Source organism: Amphiprion ocellaris, chromosome 15 (genome assembly GCF_022539595.1).
Source record: "Amphiprion ocellaris isolate individual 3 ecotype Okinawa chromosome 15, ASM2253959v1, whole genome shotgun sequence".
NCBI classification, from domain to species: Eukaryota; Metazoa; Chordata; class Actinopteri; family Pomacentridae; genus Amphiprion; species Amphiprion ocellaris.
The window spans coordinates 20,684,507-20,712,040 of NC_072780.1; the positions used below are offsets into that span (position 1 = coordinate 20,684,507).

A 27,534-nucleotide genomic window follows, 5' to 3' on the forward strand; every position below is an offset into this window, starting at 1 on the left:
GATATGAATAGATTGTGTCGTTTCTCTGATGTCCGTGATGTGCAGGTGGAGAAGAAACGCCCGTTGACACTGACTTTCTTAATAAGAACTTTATTAAAAGAAAGAACAGTATCATACAGACAGAAGTTGTCTGGAAGGATGTCGCCCAATGATCCTCCTCGAACAAAGACCAACGGTCAGTTTTTATACCTTCTGGTAACGTATAGAATTACAGCATCTGTTTTACATCCCCACTAAAAAATGATAACTCCTCAGACAAGACTCCCCTTCTGTGCATTCCTAAGGATCACAAATCAGCTATAGGTTAACAGTGGACCCCAAGGTCAACACAACATAGGATTTCTGGAGCCGAAAACACATTCCTCAGTACTTACTACCTCCTGTTAGTTAAAAGTTCACTTTATGGTCAACAACTATCAGAACTCATATCAGATCAGATACTTCAATTGCTAAGCATCACATACATCCATTCATCCTCCTAACCACTGTTCCCTCTAAGCTGCGCGCGTGCGCAATTGCGCACTGCTGACACGGTCTCCGCGCACAGAAAATCTGCGCTGCGCACAAAAAAAAATCCAACCTAAATTGTAAATAAAATAAACACGTAACAATTCATTCTGTGCTATTTTTCAATGTGAGTCAGTGAGTGACCGGTGACTGGCTGCTGCAGCCAATGATGCGATTCACATACGTATTTACCATAGACTGTATATAATGGTATTTATGCAGCTAATCAATGTCAGGCGTCCTTATGTGCAGCCAGCGTTGTCATAGATATGAATGAGTAGATAGGGCACGCCCCTTTGAGCTGCGTGCTTCGGCGAGGCTAAGCTAGTGGGGGCAAAGTTTCAGTGCATTCCGTTGATGTAGACGGCGTGAAAACGGAAACAAGTATGCCGTCTCACTGTGCTGCGTACAATTACACACTACGTCGTACGATTGAGACAAGGAAACTTGGAATGACTTTTCATAGGTAAGAATAGTTTTTGAAGAACAACCAGAGTAGCATGGTATGTCTGTTAGAAAACATCATAGTATAGCCTTTGGTATGAAAAAACGCCATCATGTACATCGTATATTGTACAAATAAGTCAAAGGAAAGAGACATACGTTGTAGAATTGTAGTAATTGTGGGCTGACTGATTTACTGATTATCAGTATTTTATTTTTTACTGATTTACAGTAATAAATAAATTTAAAAATGGCGCTACTTTGGCTCTGAACCTTTATCTACCTGTGGTCGCTCTGTCTTCTGGAGTGATTTGATTGGTTATACGTCACGAATAAAACTCCTTTAACTTAACATCTGTAAACAAAACAAAAACGTATCAACAAAGTTTTCTGTTAGAGTTTGTGTTCTTCTAAGTTTAACTCCAAGATTTTAAATACTTTCATTTACTGCAAATGAATATCTACTCCAAATGTCTCACTAATAATCATCATCAGCCTTAAAAACCCACAAAACACCCCTCTATACTCGACCACACTTAGTACAGTCCGGTTCCCCCTTCTATAAATCTGCTTGGAATCTTCCACTTCCTGTTTGTCAAAGTGGCCTTCTACCTGGACAGGTTTTGTTGGAGCTCATGCAACAAACATTTTGGGTAACTGCACTTTAATATGGATGGATGACACTGAATTAGAGTCTGTTTTAATGAGACTGAGTTAAGATGTGTAGCTCTGTCATTAAATAGGAAATTATTTCTCAGAATTCACAGAGAAAAGTCTGAAATGTTTGCTAGGTTAGCGTCCCACATGTTCTTTGGCTCAGCTAAAGCTAACTCTCTCCAACTTCTGGATCTCTTGAGTTGCTTGTTGTTAAAATATCTTGCTCGAGGTGCTGAAGCTCAGAAAGTCTGAGATGTTTGTTCAAAATAAGCTCATTCTCAAGTGTTCTCTGAACTGTCCTCTTTTGTTTGAACTTTCCCTAAACTTAGGAGTTAATGACAGAGCAGCACATCCAGACTCAGTCTCATTTATGTAGTGATTAAACTTCAGTGTCATTCATTGATGTTAAAGTGCAGTTTTTCAAATGTTTGTTGCACATGCTCCCGACCAAACCAGTCCAGGTGGAAGACGATGTGAAGAGAAAGCTCCAGAGGATGAATATCACACATTTACATTGGAAATTAATGTCCTTTAATTAGACATTGTCATGCAAAAGTTGGATTTCCCTTTAATGATGTTCAAATCTTTGTTGAGTGTTTTGTTTGTGTTGGTTTCTAAATGTTTTCTGACACTCGGCCCCAAAGATTAAAACCTTCTATGGCTCATAAGCTGCAACAATTCACACATTATCAACTATCTTTCTGACTAAACTAAGATAAAAAGTGAAAAACTGCCTGATTCCTGCATCATGAATGTAAATCTTTTTGGTTTTTATGACAGTAAACTGAATATATTTGGGTTTGACATTTTATAAACCAAAACAAGAAATGAATTACTGGAGAAAACAATCAACAGATTAATGGACAAAGAAAATATGTTTTCCAACATATATGGCTGAATTACTCCAACATTACAAGATACATACAATTTGAATTCAATTTTATTTATATAACACCAATTACAGGTCAAATTGTCTCAAGACACTTTATATTTTTTGTCATATTTAAAATATGACAAAGTAAGAAATTTAAACCTCTTGACTAATCCAATTTATTATATGGTTTTTAAGAGACTAATCGACAACTAAAATAACTTCAGATGTTCAACTTCAAGTTGAACATCTGGATGGAGGTTGATAAAAGTTGACCTTCCTTCATTTCTCTGGAGCAACTCCATGGATTTTATGGATGGTGGTTAAAGACCTGCTCTTCTAGTCGTCTTCCTTCTAGTCGCTGTAAAAAGTCACTCCATCCTGACCGACTTCAACACCTCTTCATGACAGCTTGTTCTGCCTCCGACCTCGTGAAAACTCCAGAAACTCAGGAAAACCCACGGAGACTCGAAGAACTCGTCGGGCGGGGGAAGGTGTGGTGGGTGGTGGGGGGAGGTGGGGGAGTAGAGGGGTGAGGCCGCCACCCAGATCACTGCCTACTCTCCGCCCTGACTCCACCCAGACTCCGCCTTGACTCCACCCATGTGGTCACTTTATTAACCACGATGCCAAAGGGACGACAAATTTATTTCTTTTTATCTGATCTGTAGTTCAGTGACTTAAGGGTTTACCTGTGGAGCTGCAGGTTGCTGGTTCAAGATCAGACCCTTCTTAAATTTTATCAAAATCCTGACAAAAAGAAAAAGGCCGGTGGTGGGTCTTGAACCTGCAACCTTCCACTTGGTAGTCTCGCTTCTTTCCCCCTGAGCTACTCGCTCAGATACTAATTCTTCTTTTTTTTTTGCACATTTATCATCTATTTTTTTTGCCATTTTCGAGTTTTCTTTTTAACTTGAGTCTCGACTCGACCGTTTTTCTCAGGCGGTTGGACTTCAGCCTTTGTGCTGGAGGGTTGAACCCTCAGTTCCAAGACTTTCAAAGTCTCCACACCTCCCAAGTCCTCAGGACCTGAGCTTTCACACAGTGTGAGGGCTGAAATTTTCTAAGTCCCACAGTAGTTCTCTGTTAGATTGAACTTTCAGACAGTCTGAGGGGTGAAATTTTCTAAGTTCCTGAGTAGTTCTCTGTTAGTTTGAACCTTCAGACAGTCTGAGGACTGAAATCTTAAAAGTTCTTGAGTAGTTCTCTGTTAGTTTGAACCTTCAGACAGTCTGAGGACTGAAGTTTTAATGTTTCTCAGTACGTCTCTGTTAGTTTGAACTTTATGGTTAACAGAAGCCTTAAAACTTGTGACCATGAGTCTTGATTTCACATTTAGACCATCCATCTGAGTTCTTCTCAGACCTTCACCTGTGGGTTTTTTAGAAATCCTCAACAAACTTTGATTCTCTTCACTGAACAGTAAAGTTTATGGAGATCAGAAGGTAACATTAGTTTGATAAATGCCTTCAACTACTAGTAGACTTTATCTAGAAAGCAGTTTTCTGAAATGAGTTCTTAGTAAATCTGTCCACAATCAAACCAAGAACATAGAAAGAGGAAATGTTTGAAGAAACAACTTGATGTTTTCATTTCAGACTAGAAAATGCTTTCAGACCTTTATCTGTTTTTGCTCTTTTTGATCATTTTATTGTCTCTTCTGTTTAATTTGATCTTCTAAAGTCTAACTGGTGTCTTTTGAAATGTTTCGTCTTTAGTTTGATTCTTCTTAAACGTTTAGTTTTGCTCTTTTCTCACCTTTTATTCTTTTCTAATGTCTGATTTGATTTCCAAATGTTTTGTCTTTTTAATGTTTAATTGTTTTTTCAAATGTTTTATCGGCTTGTTTGAGTTTCTTTTTCTTTCCCAATATTTAATGTTTCAATTAAATCTTTAAGGTTTTTCTTTTTAAATGTTTTACCACCTTTTAATGTTTAATTTTCTTTTTAAATGCTTCATTGTATTTTCTGTTTAATTCCTATTTGAAGTTTTATTGTCTTTAAGATGTAATTTTCTAATTAAACATTTAATTTTTTAATTAAATGTTAATGTCTTTTTTTTTTTGGCCTTTTCAGCTTTTTATTGGATAGGTGTAGTGAGAGACAGACAGGAAACGGGGGAGAAGAGTCAGGGGGGAAGACATGCAGCAAAGGACCACAAGCGGGAATCGAACCCGGGCCGCTGCGTCGGGGACCAGCCCCTGTACATGGGTCACCCACTTAACCCGTTGAGCTATACAGGTACTTATGGTGTGTCATTTTAAAGGTTTAATAATCCAATTAAATGTTTTGCATTTTTTAAAACGTTTAACCTTCTTCTTGTTGAATTGTATTTTTTAGATGTTTAATTCTGGAAAATATGTTATCTGTAATTTTGAATATTTGTATTTTAAAATTTTGTGTAATTTCATAATGACATGTATTGTATATTGCTGAATTATCTCATTCAATATTTTGTCTGTTTAATATAATTTAATGTAATTTAATGTTTAACTCTATTAAACAGACAAAAATATTGAATGAGATAATTCAGCAATATACAATACATGTCATTATGAAATTACACAAAATTTTAAAATACAAATATTCAAAATTACAGATAACATATTTTCCAGAATTAAACATCTAAAAAATACAATTCAACAAGAAGAAGGTTAAACGTTTTAAAAAATGCAAAACATTTAATTGGATTATTAAACCTTTAAAATGACAAAACATTTCATTAAAAAATTTGATGTTTAATTAGAAAATTAAATCTTAAAGACAATAAAACTTCAAATAGGAATTAAACAGAAAATACAACGAAGCATTTAAAAAGAAAATTAAACATTAAAAGGTGGTATGTGTATATATAATTTAATTTTATTTAATGTTTAACTCTATTAAACAGACAAAATATTGAATTAGATAATTCAACAAGATACAATACATGTCATTATGAAATTAAACAAAATTTTAAAATACAAATATTCAAAATTACAGATAAAATATTTTCCAGAATTAAACATTTAAAAAATACAATTCAACAAGAAGAAGGTTAAATGTTTTAAAAAATGCAAAACATTTAATTGGATTATTAAACCTTTAAAATGACAAAACATTTCATTAAAAAATTTGATGTTTAATTAGAAAATTAAATCTTAAAGACAATAAAACTTCAAATAGGAATTAAACAGAAAATACAACGAAGCATTTAAAAAGAAAATTAAACATTAAAAGGTGGTATGTGTATATATAATTTAATTTTATTTAATGTTTAACTCTATTAAACAGACAAAATATTGAATTAGATAATTCAACAAGATACAATACATGTCATTATGAAATTAAACAAAATTTTAAAATACAAATATTCAAAATTACAGATAAAATATTTTCCAGAATTAAACATTTAAAAAATACAATTCAACAAGAAGAAGGTTAAATGTTTTAAAAAATGCAAAACATTTAATTGGATTATTAAACCTTTAAAATGACAAAACATTTCATTAAAAAATTTGATGTTTAATTAGAAAATTAAATCTTAAAGACAATAAAACTTCAAATAGGAATTAAACAGAAAATACAACGAAGCATTTAAAAAGAAAATTAAACATTAAAAGGTGGTATGTGTATATATAATTTAATTTTATTTAATGTTTAACTCTATTAAACAGACAAAATATTGAATTAGATAATTCAACAAGATACAATACATGTCATTATGAAATTAAACAAAATTTTAAAATACAAATATTCAAAATTACAGATAAAATATTTTCCAGAATTAAACATTTAAAAAATACAATTCAACAAGAAGAAGGTTAAATGTTTTAAAAAATGCAAAACATTTAATTGGATTATTAAACCTTTAAAATGACAAAACAGTTCATTAAAAAATTTAATGTTTAATTAGAAAATTACATCTTAAATTTCTTAAATCTTTTTAATAATAAAACTTTTAAAAAGTCTTATTGTATTCATTTTTTTCCCTTTGATTTAATTGCTTTTTGTTATGTAGTTTATTACTTTAATCTTCTTTTTCTGTCAAGATTTTAACCCCAACCTTAAAAATGAAATAAACCCTTAAATCATAATGAAAATACTTCTGTTGTCACAATCATGAGTTAGTCAGTTATTCAGTTTATCAATTCAATTTTATTTGTTTAGCACCTTTTACACAGATGACAAAACTAAACAAGCAAAGAGAAAAAAACTATGCTAAAACTAGGATTAAAACTCAAAAACATTAAAAAAAAAAAAAAGATTTAACATGGTAATAAAATATGTTGTGTCCAGGGGATGGAGGGAGTTTATTGAAGTCTTCTTGGGCTCACATGGGAAATCATTTAATATATAAACTTGATATTCAGTCTAAAGAAACTGCAGAGCGACAGAAGAAGCAACAATATCTCCTGTTTTCTCCTTTAATGAGTCGACTCTTCTTGTGCTTTCAGACCAAAGAACTACAGACTCTTCACAACCTGCTCAAACTCTTGGTACAGGACCTCACCACACGAGTCAAGAAGGTTTCCTTCTCCTCATTTCTACTCTGAAGCTCACCTTCTCCTGCTCAAACTGCTGACAAATGTTTCTGCTGCTCTAAAGTCTGGTCTCCAGAACTTCCTAAAAACTTTCAAAGTCTCTTCTGCTGCAGGTTGCTTTGTAGAACTGTTCCAGAAAACCTCACTAAACCACATGGAGGGGCCTCAAGATAGTCGTCCAAATGAAACCATACAAAAACCAAACTAGCACAACCCAAACGCTAAAGTCTCCTGCAGCCTACCAGAGAACCTCTGAGAACAGAGAATCAGGACAGGAACTCTTACCTTCTGGACAACCAACGTTGGTTCACAAACAGGAATACAGAATGTGTCTGACCAAAAACCTCTACAGACTCACTACAGCCAAGATAAAGACACAACTCAGCTGTACAAAATCCACTAATCACTGCACACATTAGCACCATGTGCTAACTGTGGCTAAAGAACCACATTTACCAAGACAACTATCCGGTACAAAGCCCTAAAACACACCAAGAAACACATTAAAGACGATTTTACTGCTGGAAGCTGCAAGCAAACGCCTAAAGAACAAACTAAAGCAATAGAGCCAAACCAGGTTCAGTGGTGGAGAAGCAGAGGAAATGTTTGTCTGCAGCTAAATAAAGCAGGAAGACACTGAGCTGCTCAGGTGTTCCTGATAACACCAATCAGACACCTGGACAGCCAATAGGAACACAGCTTACTGGAAGTCCAGAGGGCTGGGTTAGTGAAGGAAATTTAATTTAAAGTTGAAGCAGAAAGTTAACAAAGAAAGTTGAAAACCACCTTCTGATACCTGAAATCTCTGAGTTTTCACACAAAGAACACCTGAACATGTCAAACTGGTTTCATAGTAGAACCATCACTGTAAAAACGTCATAGTATGGTGTGTTGCTCAAAAAACATTAGGACCTGGCTGTCAGGGGACAAACATGTAAGAAACATGAGAACAGAGAAAACCCAACCAGTAGGTCACAGTTTATCATCCCCCAGTCATCTCCTGAAGTCCATATGGTGAGAGACATCAGTGTCTGGTTGTTAATTTACCAGAGGATGCTTATAATCATGCTGATGTGGTCTGTACTCTACAGTATTTTAGTGACTCAATAAATGCCTAAGTTGTTTTTTTTTTTTAAATGCTTTTTAGTTTTTAATAAACATTTAACAGCCTATATGTAATCAATAAATGGCCTTTGCCTATCTTAAGAAAAACTCACTCAGAACTCTGATATGTTAACAGTACTAAATAGATCAATAAATACATGCATACACACGTAAATAAGTCAATACATTAACTGTGTTAAGATAAGATTTAGATTTTTAAAAAAGTTGTTTATGTTTTTGCAGAATCCAGTATTACTCACTGGTTGGTCATTACATTTTGTTAGTTTGATTTCACTGTTTAAAATGATGCCACCTCTTTTCAGACAGAACCTGTGATAATAAAACAATACAAAATTTTTAGGTCCATGTTAATAAAGCACTTAAAGCTTTAAGTATGGCTAAATGCTTTTTTCAAAATTAAATATATCACTCCTTAGGTGGTAGTGGCCCCAAGTTCAGTAAAGTTGGAAAGATATTCACAGATTCAGACTTCCAGCATCAATAACTCATTTGATATAGGTTGTCAAAACATAAGCAGTGCCCCTTTCCCATTGTTGCAAGGCAGACAATGTGCTACAAGCCCAGTTTTATCAAAAGTAGCTGTCTTTCAAGCTACAGGAATAACATTGGTGTCTATGGAGTGAACAGGGTCCATCTGCAATTTGCAAAACCACTGCAACAGTAAAGAGAGACAAATATTCACTAACTTCACTCTTATACATTGTAGTGTCACTAAAATCACTGCAGCCTTCAACTGGCTCCTGTTGACAAAGTGTTTTAACAGAAATGTAAATGCTGTAATTTGATTCTTTTAATGAACCATGTAACTTGAATGGATGTGATGCTGGTGTGACCACAGTGCACACGTCTGATGTTGCTCACAGTGGTCCAAGGGACGCTCAGGGAGTTTGTGTGTTTGCTCAGACTCATGAAAAATTAGAGGGAACATTGCTCCTAACCATATGTTGCCAGTTTGTCTACTGAGAGATTCATATCAGCTTTGTACCAGTAGGTGCCACTAAGTCTCCTACAGGCTTTATCAAAATTTGTCAAGCAAGATCAGCACTGCCAGCAGACCCAGTGATATTAACAAATGGACAATCAATGTAAAATAATTTTTTTAAAAAAGTTACTACCTGACCCCTTGAGAATAAGCTGGTTTTTATGGACATATTTGATGAAGCCATGCACACTTTTAACTTCATATTATGAATATATTCAGAGTTACAGGTCCTTGAATTGCATAGCGGTGGATCAGTTTCATGCTTTTCAATTTGCGTTACTTTGTCCACTTGGAGTCCACATAAGTTCATAAAAACAGGAAATAGAAACATGAAAGCAAACAAATTATTATCACATCCACTCTAGGTGTCAGAGTCTAAAGCCAAAGAAATGCAGCAGTTTATTGTCTATGACACAGGGTCATAGGGACAAGTATTAGTACCCTGGATGTGATACCTGTTTTCTGATAATTCACTGGAGAAAACTTTTAATAGTACATTTTAAGGACACTAAACTTCCAAGGGTTTTATCACCATGTAGGCAGGTGGTTGGTTAAAACAAGTTATAGTTCATGAAAGGTCTCATTTTTACCTACATTTTAATCCCAGGCTCATCTTATATAGTGCATATTTTGACATAAATTGTTCAAGAAGAAAGCTCTTCCTCTAGGCGCAGCACCTTAAGGTTTAACTAAAGTTTGCTGCAGACCACATGGACAAAGAAAAGGCCTTCTGAAGGAAAGTTCTGTGCTCAGATAAAGCAAAAAAAATTAGCTGTTTGGCTACAATGAGAAGAAATATGCATGGAGAAGACAAAGTGAGGCCCCTTAACCCCAAGAAAACCCCACCTTGCATCTAACATGGTGGTGGTATTATTATGCTTTGAGGCTGTTTTGCTGCCAGTGGTGCTTTACACAAAGTGTTAAGGTGTTAAGGTTAGGTCTTGAATGCAGCTGTACGTTCCAACAGGACAATGACCTAGAACACACATCAAAAATGGTATATAAATTGGGCTAGAATGAAGGTTTTAGACTGGCCTCTCTAGAGTCGTGACTTTAACCTCATTGTTAATCTGTGGAAAAACACAAGTTAATGTCAGAAAGACAACAGATTTAACTGAACTGCACCAATTATGTCAAGAGAATTGGTCAAACATACAACCAGACATTTGTCTATGGCCACCATGTGCCTAAGTGAGGTGAAAATGGCCAAAGGATGTTTAACCAAATATTAGCATTGCAGTATGACCCAGCAGATTTTCAGAAGATCTAAACCGAATGCACGATTGTTTTTGTTTTTGTTGTTGTTTTTCGTGACAAAGACGCATGCGATTCAGTCATTCCATCATAGATAATTTAAAGCTATAAAAGTCACTGGAAACTCAAGACTGCCATGATATACATGGCTCATAGACATACAAGTTTATGTAAACTTTTGTTCACAGCTGTATACAATCGCAGTTCACAATTTCAATTCATTTTGCATTGAAAAAAAACAAAAAAACCAAAGCGTATTTTCAATTGCAATTCCCCTTAACAGTTGAGTGCAACCCTTGTGTAATCTCAGGACTTCGTTTCCCATGAGCCTTGCGTGCATACCATGCGCCGTCACCGACGAAACCATGGAAACAGATCAGTCACTGCAGTCTGAATCGCACAGCTCGGCTCTGTTGCCAGTTTGAGTCGTTCGGCTGAGGTTTAGTGTAGGCGGACGTCTAATGTCAGCTTAAATGTAAGTCTTTAAAAAAATATATGAAAATAACGTCAGTGCGTGTCTTAACATACAACCAGCACAGGTCGCTGTCATCGTCGGCTTTTTGTTTGGACAATATTAGCCGGCTAGTTTAGCTAGGTTAACTTTGCTAAGTAACGTCTGTGTTCTTCGAGGAGCACCGTGGCAATTTAGATTCACGGAGACCTTACCAGAGGATGCTGGAGTCAATCAAAGTAACAGGTAATGTTATATTTGTCTTAACAACATATCAGGAACATTTACACAACACCCCTTTAGAAGTAACGGCAACTTTTCTATCATAACGATATAAAGGTTTAGGCTGATACATTACCTTATTATTACCAGAGAAACCTTAGCGAACATGCAAAAAAAGAAACGACTCAGATTTTCAGAAAGCTTGTATGTATTATTTATTTCCTTGCGTTGCACACACCGTACTCTGTGTTGTATAGCGCTGCTGCATCCCACGCATTTGTGCTTTAAGACTCAGAGCAGTCTGACAGGCAGATTGATGAGCTAATACTCACAGCTGAACCATCCTGATGATCGCTAGTGCTTTAACATTAGAGCGTTCATATTTTGCATAATGGTAATGGATTAGATCGAAATGTCTGCATTTGATTAATTTTGTTCCGCATTTCATTGAATTGTATTTTATTTGATATCTGGCTTGAAAATGTCACAAGTCAACTTTGCAAAACTTTGATCATCCCAGAACTAACTAGATGGATGTCTGGGTTGATTCCTGTTTTGCCAACAGTTTGATGCGATTGTAGCGTTTATTGTCAATGGAAACTGAATGACGAGATCCTCAGCTCATGTGTTAGGTAATAGTATTTGACTTGGTAGCTGAGCAAGCCAATGAAGCTCCAGTTTGTGCTGTTCTCCCTTCCAGTCATTACTGTGCAGCTGAGCTCATTTGTCGGTGCTGTCTAGTTTGTGGCTGTGTGGATTCTGCCTCAGTGCTCCTGTCTGAACAGAGAGCTTGCTCTAACTGGAATCATGTCCAGATCACCTTAGTGGAAATCGCAGAGCCCTGCATTCTGTACTGGCAGTCTCTGGAGACATGAAGAGAATAATTTTCTCTGTGAAAGCAGAGTACTGACTCATGAAACTCATTGGTCCATAGCCACAGACTGCTGACATAATAGCAGTCCAATACAAGTCCAATTAAGTGCATTTGAGTCAGATCCCGTGACTATGATTGCAACAAAAAAAAAACCTTTACAGTGGGAAAAGCTTGTTATATTGCTTACAGAGTTGTGCACAGGGTTGTTGTAATCACACTGATTGCAAGTTAATTTTATCCAACCTTGATAAGAGGATTAGTCCATCTAGTTACCTATTAAAAGCTCTGCACGTGAAGGTGATTCTAAAGTAAGCATCAAACGCATTCAGTATCTTGTCTTATTAGTCTATTTCTTCTTTCAGAGAGACTCCACTGGCCCGAAGAGGAAATGTCTAAGAAGTACATCTTAAACTACGGTGGCAAGGCAGTGAGTCCAAGCCAAGTGTACCTGGAAAAGGTCTCCTCCACTGTTCTCAAAGACCTTTTAAGCGCTGGCTCTAACAGCTACAATGTCCTGCTGCAGGCTGAGGAAGAGGAGAAGAAGAGCCACAAGCAGTCCCCGTACAAGAGGCCAAAGACATCAGTGAAATGTGGCGTCACATTTGGTAAAAGAAATCGTCCAGGCATGGCTCCTAGAAAGGCACGTGCTCCTGAAAGTGGCAGTAAACCTGCCCAGACAAATCGTGTCCTCTCAAGCAGCCACTCCAGTCTCCTTAAACCAGCGCGGAGCATCTCAGTCGTGGGCAACACAATGAGCCTCAACCCTCGTGCAGCTCCACAGCTCAGGAAGACGTGTATCCCTAACTCACCTCGCACTAAACTTCCTTCTTTGCACAAAGCGACAATCTCACGTGAAGTGGAAAATGCCAAGAAGCTCTGCATCCTTACAGCCATCAAACCATCTAATGTTGAGAGGGAGAAGGTCAAGTTTTTTAAGTCTGACTTCAACTACAATCCACAGTTTGAGTACAGCAACCCTGTTTCTCCACTAGTCCTGGCACGGCATAACAGTGCCTCCGATCGCTTCTTGACACAGGTAAGACTGCATCAGCCATGTCTGGAGCAGTTTCTTACAGCAGTACCTACTGCACTAAATAACCTCAGTGAACATCTAAGCAGCCACATGGTCCCAACACCAATAAGATGTTCAAATTATAAAGTTTTGCATGTAATAGGTCATTCTTGGTGTCAAATATCTATAAGTGTGTGAGTCACAGGGCTTGGACTCATGTCAGAGAGTAATATAATCCACCTGTCATCAATTTGACAGTTTTTTTGCCCTAGGACCAGCTGTTTACTTTAGTCATTTGAGTGTTCCAATTTGAGTGTTATTTTGGACAACATCATTTTTCAGGCCTCTGACCATCCCAAGGTGGTCAGAATTTTTACACAATACAGACACCACAGAAACATGAGCGTTATGCTGCAGACTCAAAATGTTTTTCACCAGGGTAAACACAGTCGTACCATCAGTTTGAACAGTAATTACCTGGTATTGTTTAAAAACCATCGAGACAAATTACAGAAAAACATATTGTCATATTTCCCAGTCAAAAAAGTTTTTTTCTAGAAAGTTTTGACGATGCTACCAAAGACCCACATGGGTACTTAATTGTGGATCTCACACCAAACTGTCCAGAGCCTTACAGGCTAAGATCAGGTGTATTACCTCATCAGAAAAATAATATGTCAGCGCGTATAAAAAGAAACGCTTCTTTACTGAGGATATTCTCAAGCACAGCTCCTCAGATTTTATTCAGACTCTTTGCGAGCTCTCTTTAAACTTGTTAAAGGCTAACATACCTCTGTCTTGCAGTCAATATAAAAAGCAGAAATGGCAGAAAAAAATTATCAGACTGTTGGCCGATAAAAAGACCAATCTAAAACGCAAACGAGGGGCTCTGATGAAACAGTCGGGAGGTTTCCTTTTACCTCTGTTGTCGACCGTCGTAACCCTCTTTGGAGAACTTTTAGGAGGTCTGATTAAACGCTAAGAAAAAAAAGATTTAGAGATGACTCAGAAGATGTTTGTCCGTTTTTTTTTAATGTCACAACATAAGTCACTCACAAAGGTTCAAAATAAAATATTTTTTTGAAGAAAAAACAGGGAACAACCATAACAGATTTCTTCACGATAATTGTTCAGAACGGTGCTCAACAGATGACTCGCCACAGATTTCACCATATTCAGAAGAAGATCTGTTAGCCGGCTGTCCATCTCGAGTCTACCCGTCGGTACAGGAGATACAGATGGTCCGGGTGTCAAAGAAGATGAGGAGGAGGAGGAACAGGTTAAAGTAGTTGGAGAAGAAGGTGTGGAAGGTGCTGTGTCTCCTGTGGTTGCTGCAGGCGAAGAAGCTAGCAGTGGTGAAATAGATCTGGCTTCTCCCGGATGTGTCGCAGGTGAAGAAGGTGGTGGTGAAGTAGGTCTGGTCTAGGGCAATAAAACTGTCAAGTTGATTAAAGGTGGATTATATTACTCTCTCATGTCAGACCTGAGTCCTGAATTTGTTGACTTGACTTGGACATTCACACTAGTACTTGTTACTTCTCCTTGAGTTTACCCTTTTACTTGAAAAGGCTTGATGTACTCTCTGCCCAAACATTAAATTTATGTTTAACAAAATTGTGAATTGAGTTAATTAACAGTTGATACAACCAAGCACACTGCATTAGCAAGAAGAAGAAGTGCGTCTGTCAGTGCTCTCCAGTGTATTATAATATTCAGAGGTTTCAGGGAAACAGAATTCTAATATATATAATGTATAAAACATACCCTACCACAGTAAAAAACACCAGCTTAGAATCTCAAACTTTATTAAGGACAAACAAATTTTCATTGTGTACCTAAGGTTATTTATGCCATTTTGACCTCCACTACATTTTCTTCACTAATTTCATTTTTAGTAATTATTACTCATATAAATTATCCCACAGAGAATTATCCCCCCAAACCTTCCTGTTTTTGGTTCAGTGTCTATCTGCCCACTACCAAACAGGAAATAGTCAAGCTTAATATCCAGCTGATGAGCATGTACCCGCAAAAGAGCCAGATATTTTTCTCAGGAGATGGTGGAGACCAAAACAGAGCTGTAAGGAGAGTTGTTACTGATTGTTGTAGTTTTAAAATGCATAATTCTGATTAGTGTGGAAATAGCACTTAAGCCTTAATGCTGTAAATAAAACAAAAGAAGAGCCGATAGCACGATGGAAAATACATGAAAAATAAAAATTATTTAATCATTTAATACATTTTATGCTTAATTTCTGATACATATTTTGTTTTATTTAGCATTTATTTAAACAGGTTAGTCCCACTGAGATAAGAGATCTCCTTTGCAAGGGAGTCCTGGCCAAGAGGAAAGCAGTGTAGTCACATTAAAAACAATAAACAACAGATAAAATTAGTAACTTGCCCACATATAACACTTGTACACAGACAAGGTAGACTGTAATGATTTCACCAGAACTTTAAACTCATTCAGTGTAACAAGGGCTTGAAGTTGAAGTTGAGATTGTAATTAATTCCAAGCATTAGGTGCCGAAAACCTAAAGGCTTCCTTGCCCAGTTCAGATTGTACTTTGGGGACGACAAATTGCAGAGTATCCATAGATCAGAGATTGTGACTTCCATGTTTCCTCGTGAAAAGACAAGACAAATAGCAAGGAACAATACCCAAAATGGTTCTGTAAATAAACACATGCCAATGACTGGGACATCGGACACTTAAAGATGTCCAGTTAAATTGTCCTGAGGTGAATGCGACAGGGCTGCTAGGAAGGCTTGGACTTTCTGAAGCTTGTGATCATTAAAAACAGTAACTACGGCCATAAAAGTCTTCACCAGTGTCTGCTACTGAGTCATAGTTAACAGTGATAGTCCCATGGTAATCCTATGACACCAGTGTTGCAAAGCCAGGGTAAAAATCACCTTTTGGCCTGTTCAGACCCAACACAGGCTAATCTCAGTCAAGTCAAGTCAAGTCGGTGTTATTTATGTTGCGCATTTAAATCAACCAACGTTGAGTCACAGTGCTTACCAATAAAGAAATAAGATTAACGGTACAAATTTACGTAACTGTTTTCATTATTAAGGTTAAGACCATACGGTATTATATGTTAGCAAATGTTACAAACGTACCTAACTAAGGTCTCTCTGCAAGTACGAAAGGTACAATATTCAAGTAAAAGTGGGTTACAGAAACTTGAAACTTGCTTGCTTGCATGCAAAGTACAAGCAGTCAATGGAAGTGCAAAAGTCCCCTTAATTCGAACCCAGAGGCAGTGGCAGGTCATTCATCACAACTACAACGACATCCCTACTGCACAAGGTTGGTGCCGAGCTGTTTAATTGGAGATCAGCAACCTCATGCCACATGCCAGCAAGGAAGCTGGATGCTGTGATCACAAAGGCTCGCTGCCAAAGCTGTTTAGCGTCAGAGCAGATCTGTGCTGATGGTGTGTTGTTCAAGTGAAAGTGGAAAGTGGCAGGGATAAATGAGTTTATAGTGAAGGATTAATTTAAAACTGACTAAAATCAGCCTCAGCTACAGTCTGAGCGCATGTCTCCTCAGAACCAAGATTTTGGGCATGCAGGGAAGTGTTTGTAAGATTAGACGTATTTCTAGTGAACAGGAAAACAGCCTTGTGGTGTTCTGTTGCAGGCTGTTTTAGTAACACGAGTATTCAGATAGTCAGACAAGGAAAAAGTGAGGGAGCTCAACAGGAAATGCAGTAAGATAATCCTCCAGAGGATGCTCATGTTTTTTTTTCCTGAAGTTTGCCCTAGTTTGTCATTTTCTTTCCCTGTGATCTCCTTAAAAGTAAACTGTAGCCGCTTGTATCAAATTTGCCTCAGTATTGCAGTGATGGTGTTTGGCAAGGAAAATAAAGTACACTAATACTCAAATTACAGTAATAATTCAGCATGAATTCTTTCAATGTAAAGGAATGCAAGCTAGAGTTTCATAGAAGTACATCTTTTCAAGGTTTAAGGTACTGTGAGATGAGACTCTTTATAAAGTCTCTTCATTATTCAAGCCTAAGTTACATAGCAGAGTATAGCAGGAACAAGAAAAGCACTCAGAGAGCAGAGTACTCCACCAAGGCTGCTCAGTCGTTGCATCATTTCCGACAGCTGAAATCTTGAAAAAATTAGTGGCGGAAATCACAGCACCATAGATAGATAGATAGATAGATAGATAGATAGATAGATAGATAGATAGATAGATAGATAGATAGATAGATAGATAGATAGATAGATAGATAGATAGATAGATAGATAGATAGATAGATAGATAGATAGATAGATAGATAGATAGATAGATAGATAGATAGATAGATAGATAGATAGATAGATAGATAGATAGATACTTAACTAATCCCAAGGGAAATTCAGAGGTGGCCATTTAATATAGATGTACCCACAAACAAAATGACCTTGTCCTGAGCACAGGTGTGTGTTATGCATGTGTGTGTGTTATGTACAGATACCGAATCGTGTGACCTAAATATGCACCGGACAGCGGGAATTGATGGGACTCGGAAACACCCCCACAACTTAATCAATTGTTCCTTGTATCATTTCCAACAGATACGTCCCGATTAGTCTGCAGTGGTGGATTTATAGTAGCATCGCAATCATGTGATCGTCAGCAGGTAGCTGACGTGATGTTCACTTGTAGTCATAGTTGCAGTGATGCGGTGCCGCTATCTCGCAATGATACAGAAATCTTTAACAAATCTGTGGATCCAGACTATAAGCAGCATCACTGCCAAAATCTAATCACTTGGTCATTGTGTTGTTTCTGACCTTCCCTGAAAATTTCACCCAAATCTGTTTTTCCGTTATTGAATAGTGCTGCTAATGGACAGACAAACAGACAAACCAACGCCGATTGTCACATAACTCTACCTAGGCTCCGCCTCTTTGGCGGAATAATAAATCAAAACTTATTGTTGTTTGGTAGTAGTGCCATTGTTTTTTGTTTTTTTTTTGTTTTTTGCCATTGGCTGCTTGAGCTGAAGAAATTTCTCAGACATCCAGGATTTGATGTCTTAAAGATAATAATTTCGTATTTATTAGTCGAGCTACATTTTTTCATTGCTATTTGCCCATAGGTGACACTAACAAAAATAGTAACAGAAATGCTAACCTAACTTGTGATAAATTATTATGTCTTTGTTACATTGTTTGCCAGAGAGCTCTAACAAACTGACTTTAACCCATAAAAGTCTGCTCACTATGTATCTTAGTTACAGTTATTTAAGCTCTGAGCATTAACCAGCCCAAATAGAGGACAAATAAAAATCCTGCTGCTGTAATTTGAATGGCATTGGCTCATTCAAAAGCATAGTTTCTTACATTTTACAGCCTAGAGACATACGGAGATAGACCTGCTACATGCACACCGATGCAACCAATGAAAATGTTCAATCGCATTTGATAGATTTTTGATTGCATGTGTGACCAAAATGGTGGCACTCTGGAGCCCTGCTGTACTATCTTTGGCAAGTGTTGCATGTCTAAAGCAAGTACAGTATCAGTCACAGGCAATTTAACATTGTGATTTTCTTATCTCTTGCAGGCAGTCCACATCATGGAGCTTGCCCTGCAGAGATACGGCAGCTATGAGAAGTTTGAGCAGATCACTGGGGGCAACCTCCTCACCAAAAGTCGCATCTGGCACGGCGTCAAGAAATACATGGAGAAGGAAGGCTGCATGGGGGAGGTAAGAGGACAGGCTTCTCAGGATTTGGATGAAGGAGGAGGGTGATGCATTGCTTTTTATCTGCACATTCTTATGATGTTGCAGTTTTTTATTATTTTTTCTAGTTTATTTCAGGCACAACACTTTCCCTCTGTAGAGCATATTACATACAGTAAAAAAAAAGAGGTTGTACTTGGACTGTGATATTATTCCTTGACTGCCCTCTGCAGTGTGTGTCACAGTGCATTTGAACACCATCATTACAGAACAGCAGATGGCAGGTTGTCAAAGCGAGTGTGCTCCAGGGAAAAGTCTCGCAAAAAGCCACCACTTCGCTGAAGTCGTCCTGCACTTTGCCTGTGTAGCTGTGTTTATGTAACCAAACAAGTGCATGTTACATCACCAAATTAGTAATGTTCCACTGAACACATATACACTTACCTTGTGTATGCTTGGCAATGTCCTCGTGGGCTTAAATACACAAGTGAGTGGAAAGAAAATGCTCAGTAGTGAACGGCATTAAAGGAGCCGCCACCTAAAACATTTGGATTTGTCAGTCTATTTGTTTGTTCTTAATGTTTTTTAAAATGCAATTTCGTTGGAAAACTAGATGTTAAAAGGAGTGGAAAAAACATATTTAGCTTTTGAGTACAATAACTAGCTGGCCAATTTACAAAGAAAGCATCCTCTCCTGTTGTTGTACAGGTGCAGTATATGCAGTACTGTTCAAAAATTTGGGGAAACCAAGGCAATTTTGGCATGAAGTTTCATGTTTTCCAGGAAAACTCACACTTTTATTTGTATGCTAACATAGTTGAGCAAAGGTTTTCTAATCATCAATTAGTCTTTCAACACCATTAGCTAACACAATGTAGAATTAGAACACAGGAGTGATGGTTGCTGGAAATGTTCTACTGTACCTCTATGTAGATGTTCCATTAAAAATCAAGCGTTTCCAGCTAGAATAGTCATTTACCACATTAACAATGTCTAGACTGTATTTCTGATTCATTTAATGTTATCTTCGTTTTTAAAAAATGATTTTCTTTCAAAAATAAGGACATTTCTAAGTGACCCCAAACTTTTGAACGGTAGTGTATATTTAAGTTAAAACAATCTCTTCATGAACAACAGCTTAATCACACACTCCTCTCAAATTTGCTGAACAGTGGAGGGTATTTCAGTAAGATTCAACTGCACAGGGTGAAGTTGTATCAAAAACCTAGACAGTCATCTTTCTTCCAGCACTGGCCTGCAGTCATCCGTCGTGGTCCATTACAAGAATATTTGTATCATCTAATGCAAACAAGTATGACAGGGATGGAATAAATATCACCTGTGGGAATGTTATTGGGCTCAGTTTTTCTTCTCAGTGACAAACATGCAGATCTATAGAAGCCACAATATCACAGACGGTAAATTTATTGTTGTCTTGTGCATACAGTGACCTCTGTATGAAAGTTGACAGACCAAAAAATCCCATCTAATGGGAAGAAGTTATTTTAATTCATCTAAATATGTGCACAGGTTTGGGGCAGCTACTTAGCATTTGTAATGCTTTATAGCCTCCACTGACTTTTGTATCACTGCAGTTTTTGTTGTATTGGCCCTCAGCCCTGTGACCTGCAATAAAACGTTGTCACACCTCAAGGTTGATTAGGTGCTTTTAAGTATTGCTTGTGAAGTTGATGCTGTGTGCTGAAGGTTTGAATCCCACTTAGCAAATATGATTGTTTCTTTAACTTTTAGGGCCATTTTTTGCTGAATCTGTAATTCTTCCCTTACTGAGGTCATTGATTGGTCATAAAATCAATGTCATTATCTAAATGTACATACTTATTTAGTCTACTAGCAGATATTTCCTGGTTGGGCGTATTCTCTTTGTTTCGAGGTGCTTGCCTGCATCTCATGTAGGCAAACTGAACAGAAGAGAAAGACCAGAATTTACATAATAAAAGACATATTGCAATTACATTATAAGCTGTTAGTCTCACATATATAATGTACATTGGGCTGTCATGTCTGGGTAGCAGAGGTAAATGAGACGGGTCAAAGGAAATTACACTGGCAACATCATCTTAAAAATCACCAAGTAACATTTGACACATAGATTCTCACAAATGAATGGTTTGATGACACAATAATGCAATAAATGACAGAATGATGTCAAACTCCTCGACTGTGATTCCATCTGTGTTGTGCTGATAGATAGTCGTCCAGGTGACAGATGACCTCCTGTCCAGAGCCTCCATGACGGTGGTGAACAGCAGGCCCACTCTGACCATCAACATCTCCAGTGCCCGAGAGCACTGGCTGGAGGGCATGTTGAGGCACGAGATTGGTGGGTGAAGAAGTTCTCACACAACGCTTGTGTTCGATTCTTAATATTGGGTTGCAGCAACATGGGAAACCATGAATACTGACTAAATCTGACCTTAATATAGTTCATCACAAAACATTAAACTCTTCGGAACAGGGGTGTCTAACTCAATTTAGTTCAGGGACCACATACAGCCCAAATTGATCTCAAGTGGCTGTACCAGTAAAATCACAACATAATAACCTATAAACAAGAAAAGCACTCAGAAAGCACAGTACTCCGTCAAGGCTGCTCAGTCGTTGTATCATTTTTTGAGTAAACAGACAGACGGACAGACAAATGTACAGAGATCGTTACATAACTCTGCTGCGTCCTTGGAGAGTAATAACTTTGTTTTAGTGCAAAAAAAGTACAATTCTGAAAATGTTCACATTTAATGAATTATCTTTTTACAAAACAAATATGAACAACCTGAAATTCCTTAAGAAAAATAAGTGCAATTTCAACTATTTTATGCCTCAGTTTGTTATTTACACTTCTGCATTACAACTCACAGATCACAGTGTATCTACAAAAGCACAAAAATATTTAGTCACAGGTATCTAGAACTAAATGATTTAGCAGTTTATGATCAAAACAACTTGTCAAAATCTGTAAATTATTTAAATTTTCCAGTTTTACACATTTACAATTTGCATTTGATATCTTCTCTGTAATTTTTACACTTTGCAAAGTCATTCCACGGACCAGATTGGACCTTCTGGCAGGCTGCTTTTGGCCCGTGGGCCGCATGTTTGACACCCCTGCTGTAGAGGATTCACTTTATGACTGTTATTAGCATGATATCATGAGACCATGGGAGGAATATAATTGACGCTGGTACTAATAAATTTGTCTTTGACACAACTATCCAACTAGTCTTTCTTTGTCCATCAGGCACACATTACTTCCGTGGCATCAACAATTGCCACCAGCCGTGGAGCAGCAGCTTGGGCAGAAAGAAGCACAACCTGAAGCCTCTGAACCCCACAGAGGAAGGTCTGGCCAGCATCCACAGCGTCTTGTTCAGGAAGGACCCCACACTGTGGCGTGCTGCCCTGCTCTACTACACCGTCTATCAGGCCAGCCACATGTCCTTCTCTCAGCTCTTCCACAGCCTTGGACGCTTTGTCCAGGACCCCAACACTCGCTGGGACTACTGCGTCCGGGCCAAGAGAGGCCAGACGGACACAGCACAGCCAGGTCACTATTTAACTACATAGCATATAAGATTCAAATGTGGGTTTGCTGCTATATGCAGCCAATGTTAGACTTGATTGCAGTCTTAACCTGAGGTAATTCGTGTTAAAATTAACATTCAAAATAATTCAGTAGTCATTTAAATTCATATTTGACTAACTTTATTGGTTTTGTTTTCTTGACCTCCTTTGCAGGATGCTTCAGTAAAGACCAAGTCTACCTGGATGGAATCCTGAAGATTCTGCGATATAGAGACAAGATCAACTTCCCACTGCTGATGGCTCTTGGAAAGGTGAGGCATCTTCTGTTTAAAGTAATAGACAGGCCATTTACTGATTCACCAAGCAGTAGCCAGGTTCAATTACTGCTTCCTGGATCATCCACAGATGAGAGTGCTACAATTGATTGACACAGTTGATGACGTTGACACATTATCAGTATTTTTTAAAATTCATTCCATTGTTAAGAATATTTCCTTTTTAATCACTACATAATAACTGAATCATGACATCATAGGATCTTCGTGCTCATACAGATCTGTCTGACTGTCCGTGATCCCGATCTGTAAGTTCAAATGGGGACATCATTATTCACCAGTGATATCCTCCATTAGCACTTCGGTCCTCTGTGGATATTTGTACAGCTTTCTTTTGAATGCCCACAGCTCCAACACACTGCAGTGAGCATGGTTACTGTGCATCAAAGTAGCACATTAGGCTTCAGTGTTGTGCTGAGTTTTCTGTGCGGAGGTAAATTAATTCTTTATCAGATCTCTCAGTCATTTATGTTCCATTTAAAAGCAGCTTCTCGTTGTTATTGGTGTCAGGTTTCTAGTGTTGTCTCCTCTCTGCCATCTATTCTAAAACTCCACTCAAGAAAACAGTAACAGCAGAGCACTATTGTTAGGTACATTCAGTCATATGAAATAAAAGTTCCTCTACAGAGGAAAATGTCAGAAAATGTCAGTAACATGGAAATGCAGCTTATATAACTACTCAGACTAGAGAACATACCATGTTCTTCTGCTTCAGAAGAGCTGAATGTGCTCATGATTAATCTAGGTGCTCATTCCAGCTGTAGATGTTAAATATGATGTAAGACGTGAGGTGCTTGTAGTACCAACCAACACTACAGCACTAGAGGTTTGAGGGCAGAAAACATGAAAATGTCTGTAGTCAAATGATGAAAATCACCAACAGTCTAGAGTAAAAATCATCGTGTTGTATTGTTTTATCATCTAGAGCAGGGTTGTCAAACTCATTTTAGCTCAAGGGCCACATTCAGCCCAATTTGATCTCAAGTGGGCCGGACCAGTAAAATCACAACATATTATCCTATAAAGAATGACAACTCCACATTTTCCCCCTTTGTTCTGGTGCAAAAAAGTACAATTCTGAAAATGTTCACATTAAATTAACTGTCTTTTTGCAAAACATTATGAACAACCTAAAATTTCTTAAGAAAAATAAGTGAAATTTCAACCGTATTATGACTCAGTTTATCATTTACACATTAGACCTTACAGATCAGTATGTCTACAAAGACACACAACATTCAGTCTGTTATCTGGAACTGAATGATATAGTATTTAACTTTATTATCAAAGCAATTTGTCAAGATCTAGAAATTGCTTTAAATTTTACAGTTTTACAAATTTACAATTTACAGTTGATGTTTTCTCTGTAATTTTTACACTTTGCAAAGTCGTCCCACGGGCCAGATTGCACCCTTTGGCGGGCCGTTTTGGCTGCATGTTTGACACCCCTGATCGAGAGTGTTAGACTTTCACTTTCCACTTTTCTGCAGTCTATCGGTTTGCCAAATCTCTCTTCTGTTTTCTGCGGCTCAGGTGTCATTCGAAGACGTGGACCGCCTGAAAACCATGGCTCAGATGGAGAACGTCCGCATCCCACACTTCATGCAGGACCAGGCGAGGTATGCTGAGCAGCTGACAAAAATCATGGCTGTCAACCAGCTGACCGACGAGGAGCTGAAGACCATCATCTGAGCCCAGTCCACCTTCCCCTGCACAGTCCTGAATAAACGCTGTCACACCACTGCCAGCCTGCCTGGCCTCCATGCATCAAACACCAACATCATGCATGCTAGCAGAGTTTGTGACATGTGCGGCGTGCTGTATTGCATGTTGTGTAGAGTTGTGTAGATTTGCACGATCTGATATTGGCCTGTAGTTAAAAGTCTACTATGACTCCCAGTATCACCGCAGATAAAGAAGGGATGACCCAAAAAAAATCACAGCAGTGTGTTATGTTTAGAGCTGGATGTTAGAACATATTCAGTGCCAATGCAAGGATTACTGTATCATTACAAACATTTGACTTTTTCCATATTTCACACTTGTTACATTTACAGAATACTTGGTGCCAACTTTTTTGTTTTTACATTTTTTCCCCCCAATTTATATTGCATTGAGGTTTGATTCGCACTCTTAGGCTTGTAGGAATTTAGCTTCTACATCAATGACTAACAAAGGTTAGGTATTCCATGAAGAATTAAATTTAAAACCTGATTCATTTTTATAAGCTCAGGCTTATATTTGAAGCTTTAAAAGTTGATGGCTCAAGTCCAGTTGATCATTTAGAACATGCACACATAATTTGAAGCATTGTAGTCCAGTCCTTCCTCACTGCAGCTATGTTTTCAAGCTCCTTCTCTGGGATTCTGAGCTGTTCCCAGGCCAGGTGAGATATATCAGCTCTCTAGCATCACCAGACCAGTTGCACTAAGGAAGAAACCCATCTGAGATCAAGATGTGTACTGAGTAGTTGTCAGTAATGGCGATGCTGTTTCTAATTTAGTAATAGTAATTTTGTTATTTTTGGGATACCAGTACTCGCTATTTCAGCCAATACATATGCAGTAAGGACTGTATTCAGAATTCATACAACCTTCAAGGGAAAGACCAGGATATAGTAATTATGTACTTCAGTCCAAATGAGTTACTCACAGACACAGACAAGTATATAGAGGACCAGTGGTGTGTAAGATGTTTTTATTCTGAGGTCTTTTCCATCGTTTTGCCCTTTTAAATGAAGATACATCCACTGATGATGTCACAGTTCAGGTTTCAGGTTCAACTTTTTTGTTTTTTGCTTTTTGTATTTTTGTGGAAATTTGAGAAATGGTTCTAATTTAGGTCTGCAAAGTGTTTGTGGAAATCTCTCTTGAGTAAGGTTGTTTTAGGATGAGGCTAAATGGGTCAAACTGAAATGAATTTTAACAAATGACATGCTGGTCAAACTTAATTATTTAAAGAAATGATTGGTTGACTGAAAATAAAAGCTGTGCCAGTACATGGGTTGTTATCTGATCTAAAATCTGTTCTACACGCTTTTTAAAAGCTTTTAATCGTTCAGTTCTTAAAGAAAACCTGAATGCCCAGTGTTTTGTAGGTTCATGCATGAATTAGACACAGAGCATCCATTAGTTTTAGCTTAAACCACCAGAAACTTGTAGATCTAATTCTTACAAGCACCTATGATCTAAGTGTACTTACCTTGTGTTTAGAACTGTCTCTTTAGTGAAGATGAATACAGTCTTGCACTCTGTTTCCTCTAGATACCACGTAGAGTTCCTACGTTTGTGGTACTTGTGTTAGATGTTAAAACAGAGAGCTTCTGCTTGAGAGAAAGACGAGGGAAGTGGAATGATGCTCAGTTCTGCTGCCGCTGCAGAGATGAACTGATACCTGTGTCAGTGCTTCATCAGCATCATCACACAGGAATGATAATTAAAGTTGAGTCTGTCAGCATTGTTCTGCATCTGCTGAAAAGAAAATGTGAAATGTGAAAGTCATTTGTAATACTCTGTAATACTGTGACCTTAGGATGGTGTTCTCCTCAGTACGCTCAGTGAAGCCCTAATGGTCCAAGTGCACTGACCTGAAGCCCAATGTGACTATTTGCACTTTCTTACCTTTGATCTACCTTTTAAACTGCACTGATATGAGCAGTTACTGTGTCGGTGTCATTTAGACAGACTGATGCATTTATGTTTTACAACACAAACCAAATGCCTTGTGATTTTACTGTAATACTTGATGAGTGTTTGTGTTGTTGATACCTAGATTGACCTAAAACAGGGAGCCCTTTGCCTCCTCAAAGACCCCTTAAATGGTACAGTTTAATAACATGGTGTTTCTATGTGATGTTTTCTATTTGAATTTTTTTGTGAAATTAATAGATTGAATCTTTGAATAAAGTTAACTCCCTTGAAAAGTTGCTGTGTGTTTAATACTTTATAAACATTTTTTGGTGTGTGTTGTTTCTTTCTATTTGTAGAGCGGAGAATTTGCAGTACAACACTATTTGCTTATTGGAAGTCATGGGGTTTCCATGCATATTTGCATGAATGTATTATTAGCAGTACCATTAGCAGAGTGCAATTTTTAATTAGTACCACACAACCATCAGTAATTTATTTCAGGGGTTGTACATAAAATGTTTACTAAAATGCATGTGAGAACTGGTTGTCAGAGTAATAAAGCTAACAATGATGCTTACAATAACAATAATGATAATGGTAGTAACAGCAATAATAAGAGAGGTGCTCAGTGCATTGTGGGAAGTCCATAAGCACTCTGGAGCTACAGCGACAAAACCAAAGGATTGTTCAGGGTGGCCAAAGCCAGTCCTAAGCATAAGCTTTTCAAAATAGAAAATTGAAGCCTAATCTTTAAAGCAGAGAGGACTTCTACATCCAAACTGGGAGCTCATTCCACAGCAGCGGAGCCTGATAAGTGAAGGCTCTACTCCCCGTTCTACTTTTTGAAACTCTAGGAGTCACAAGTAAACCTGCACTCTGACAGGAAAGAGCTCTGTGAGGATAATAAAGCACAATGAGAGCCTTAAGTTAACAATGGAGCTTGGTCATTAAGGGTTTTGTGTGTAAGGAGAAGAATTTTAAATTCATAGGAAACATCCTGGTCCCCCATAGCTCCAATTTTTCAAACAGCAGTACTGAAGGCCAAGACATCTAGAATAGCTCATACAACCATGTGGCAAATATTGTGTCGGTTCCCCTCTTGCAGCCAAAACAGTAGTGACCAGCCAAGGTAGGAACTCTACTTATTCTTGTGGACAAACTTGAACTCTGTATCAGACTTGAAGGTGTTGCTGACTACACTACCAGAGCAGCAGCATGCATGAATATGTACCTCTCAACCCGGCAGACCAGGAGCAGATGGATCCCCCCATATGAGCCGGGTTCTGCTCAAGGTTTCGTCCCGTTAAAAAGGGAGTTTTCTCTTGCCACTGTTGCCTTGGGCTTGCTCTGGGGATTCAGGCCACTTGAGTTCTGTAAACCATCTTGAGACCATCTGAATTGTAATTGGCAC

The 27,534-nt window shown here is 37.8% G+C and overlaps 1 protein-coding gene across 1 annotated transcript; it reads left to right on the plus strand.

Moving 5' to 3' along the window:
• The first annotated feature begins 10,744 nt into the window (after positions 1-10,744).
• On the plus strand, positions 10,745-26,419 carry matcap2 (microtubule associated tyrosine carboxypeptidase 2). Its single transcript, XM_023299062.3, has 7 exons — positions 10,745-11,059; positions 12,272-12,945; positions 18,497-18,640; positions 20,828-20,960; positions 21,876-22,181; positions 22,373-22,470; positions 24,028-26,419. The coding sequence occupies exons 1-7, from the start codon at positions 11,035-11,037 to the stop codon at positions 24,184-24,186; spliced, it is 1,539 nt and encodes a 512-aa protein (XP_023154830.2). The 5' UTR covers positions 10,745-11,034; the 3' UTR covers positions 24,187-26,419.
• The last annotated feature ends 1,115 nt before the right edge of the window (positions 26,420-27,534 follow it).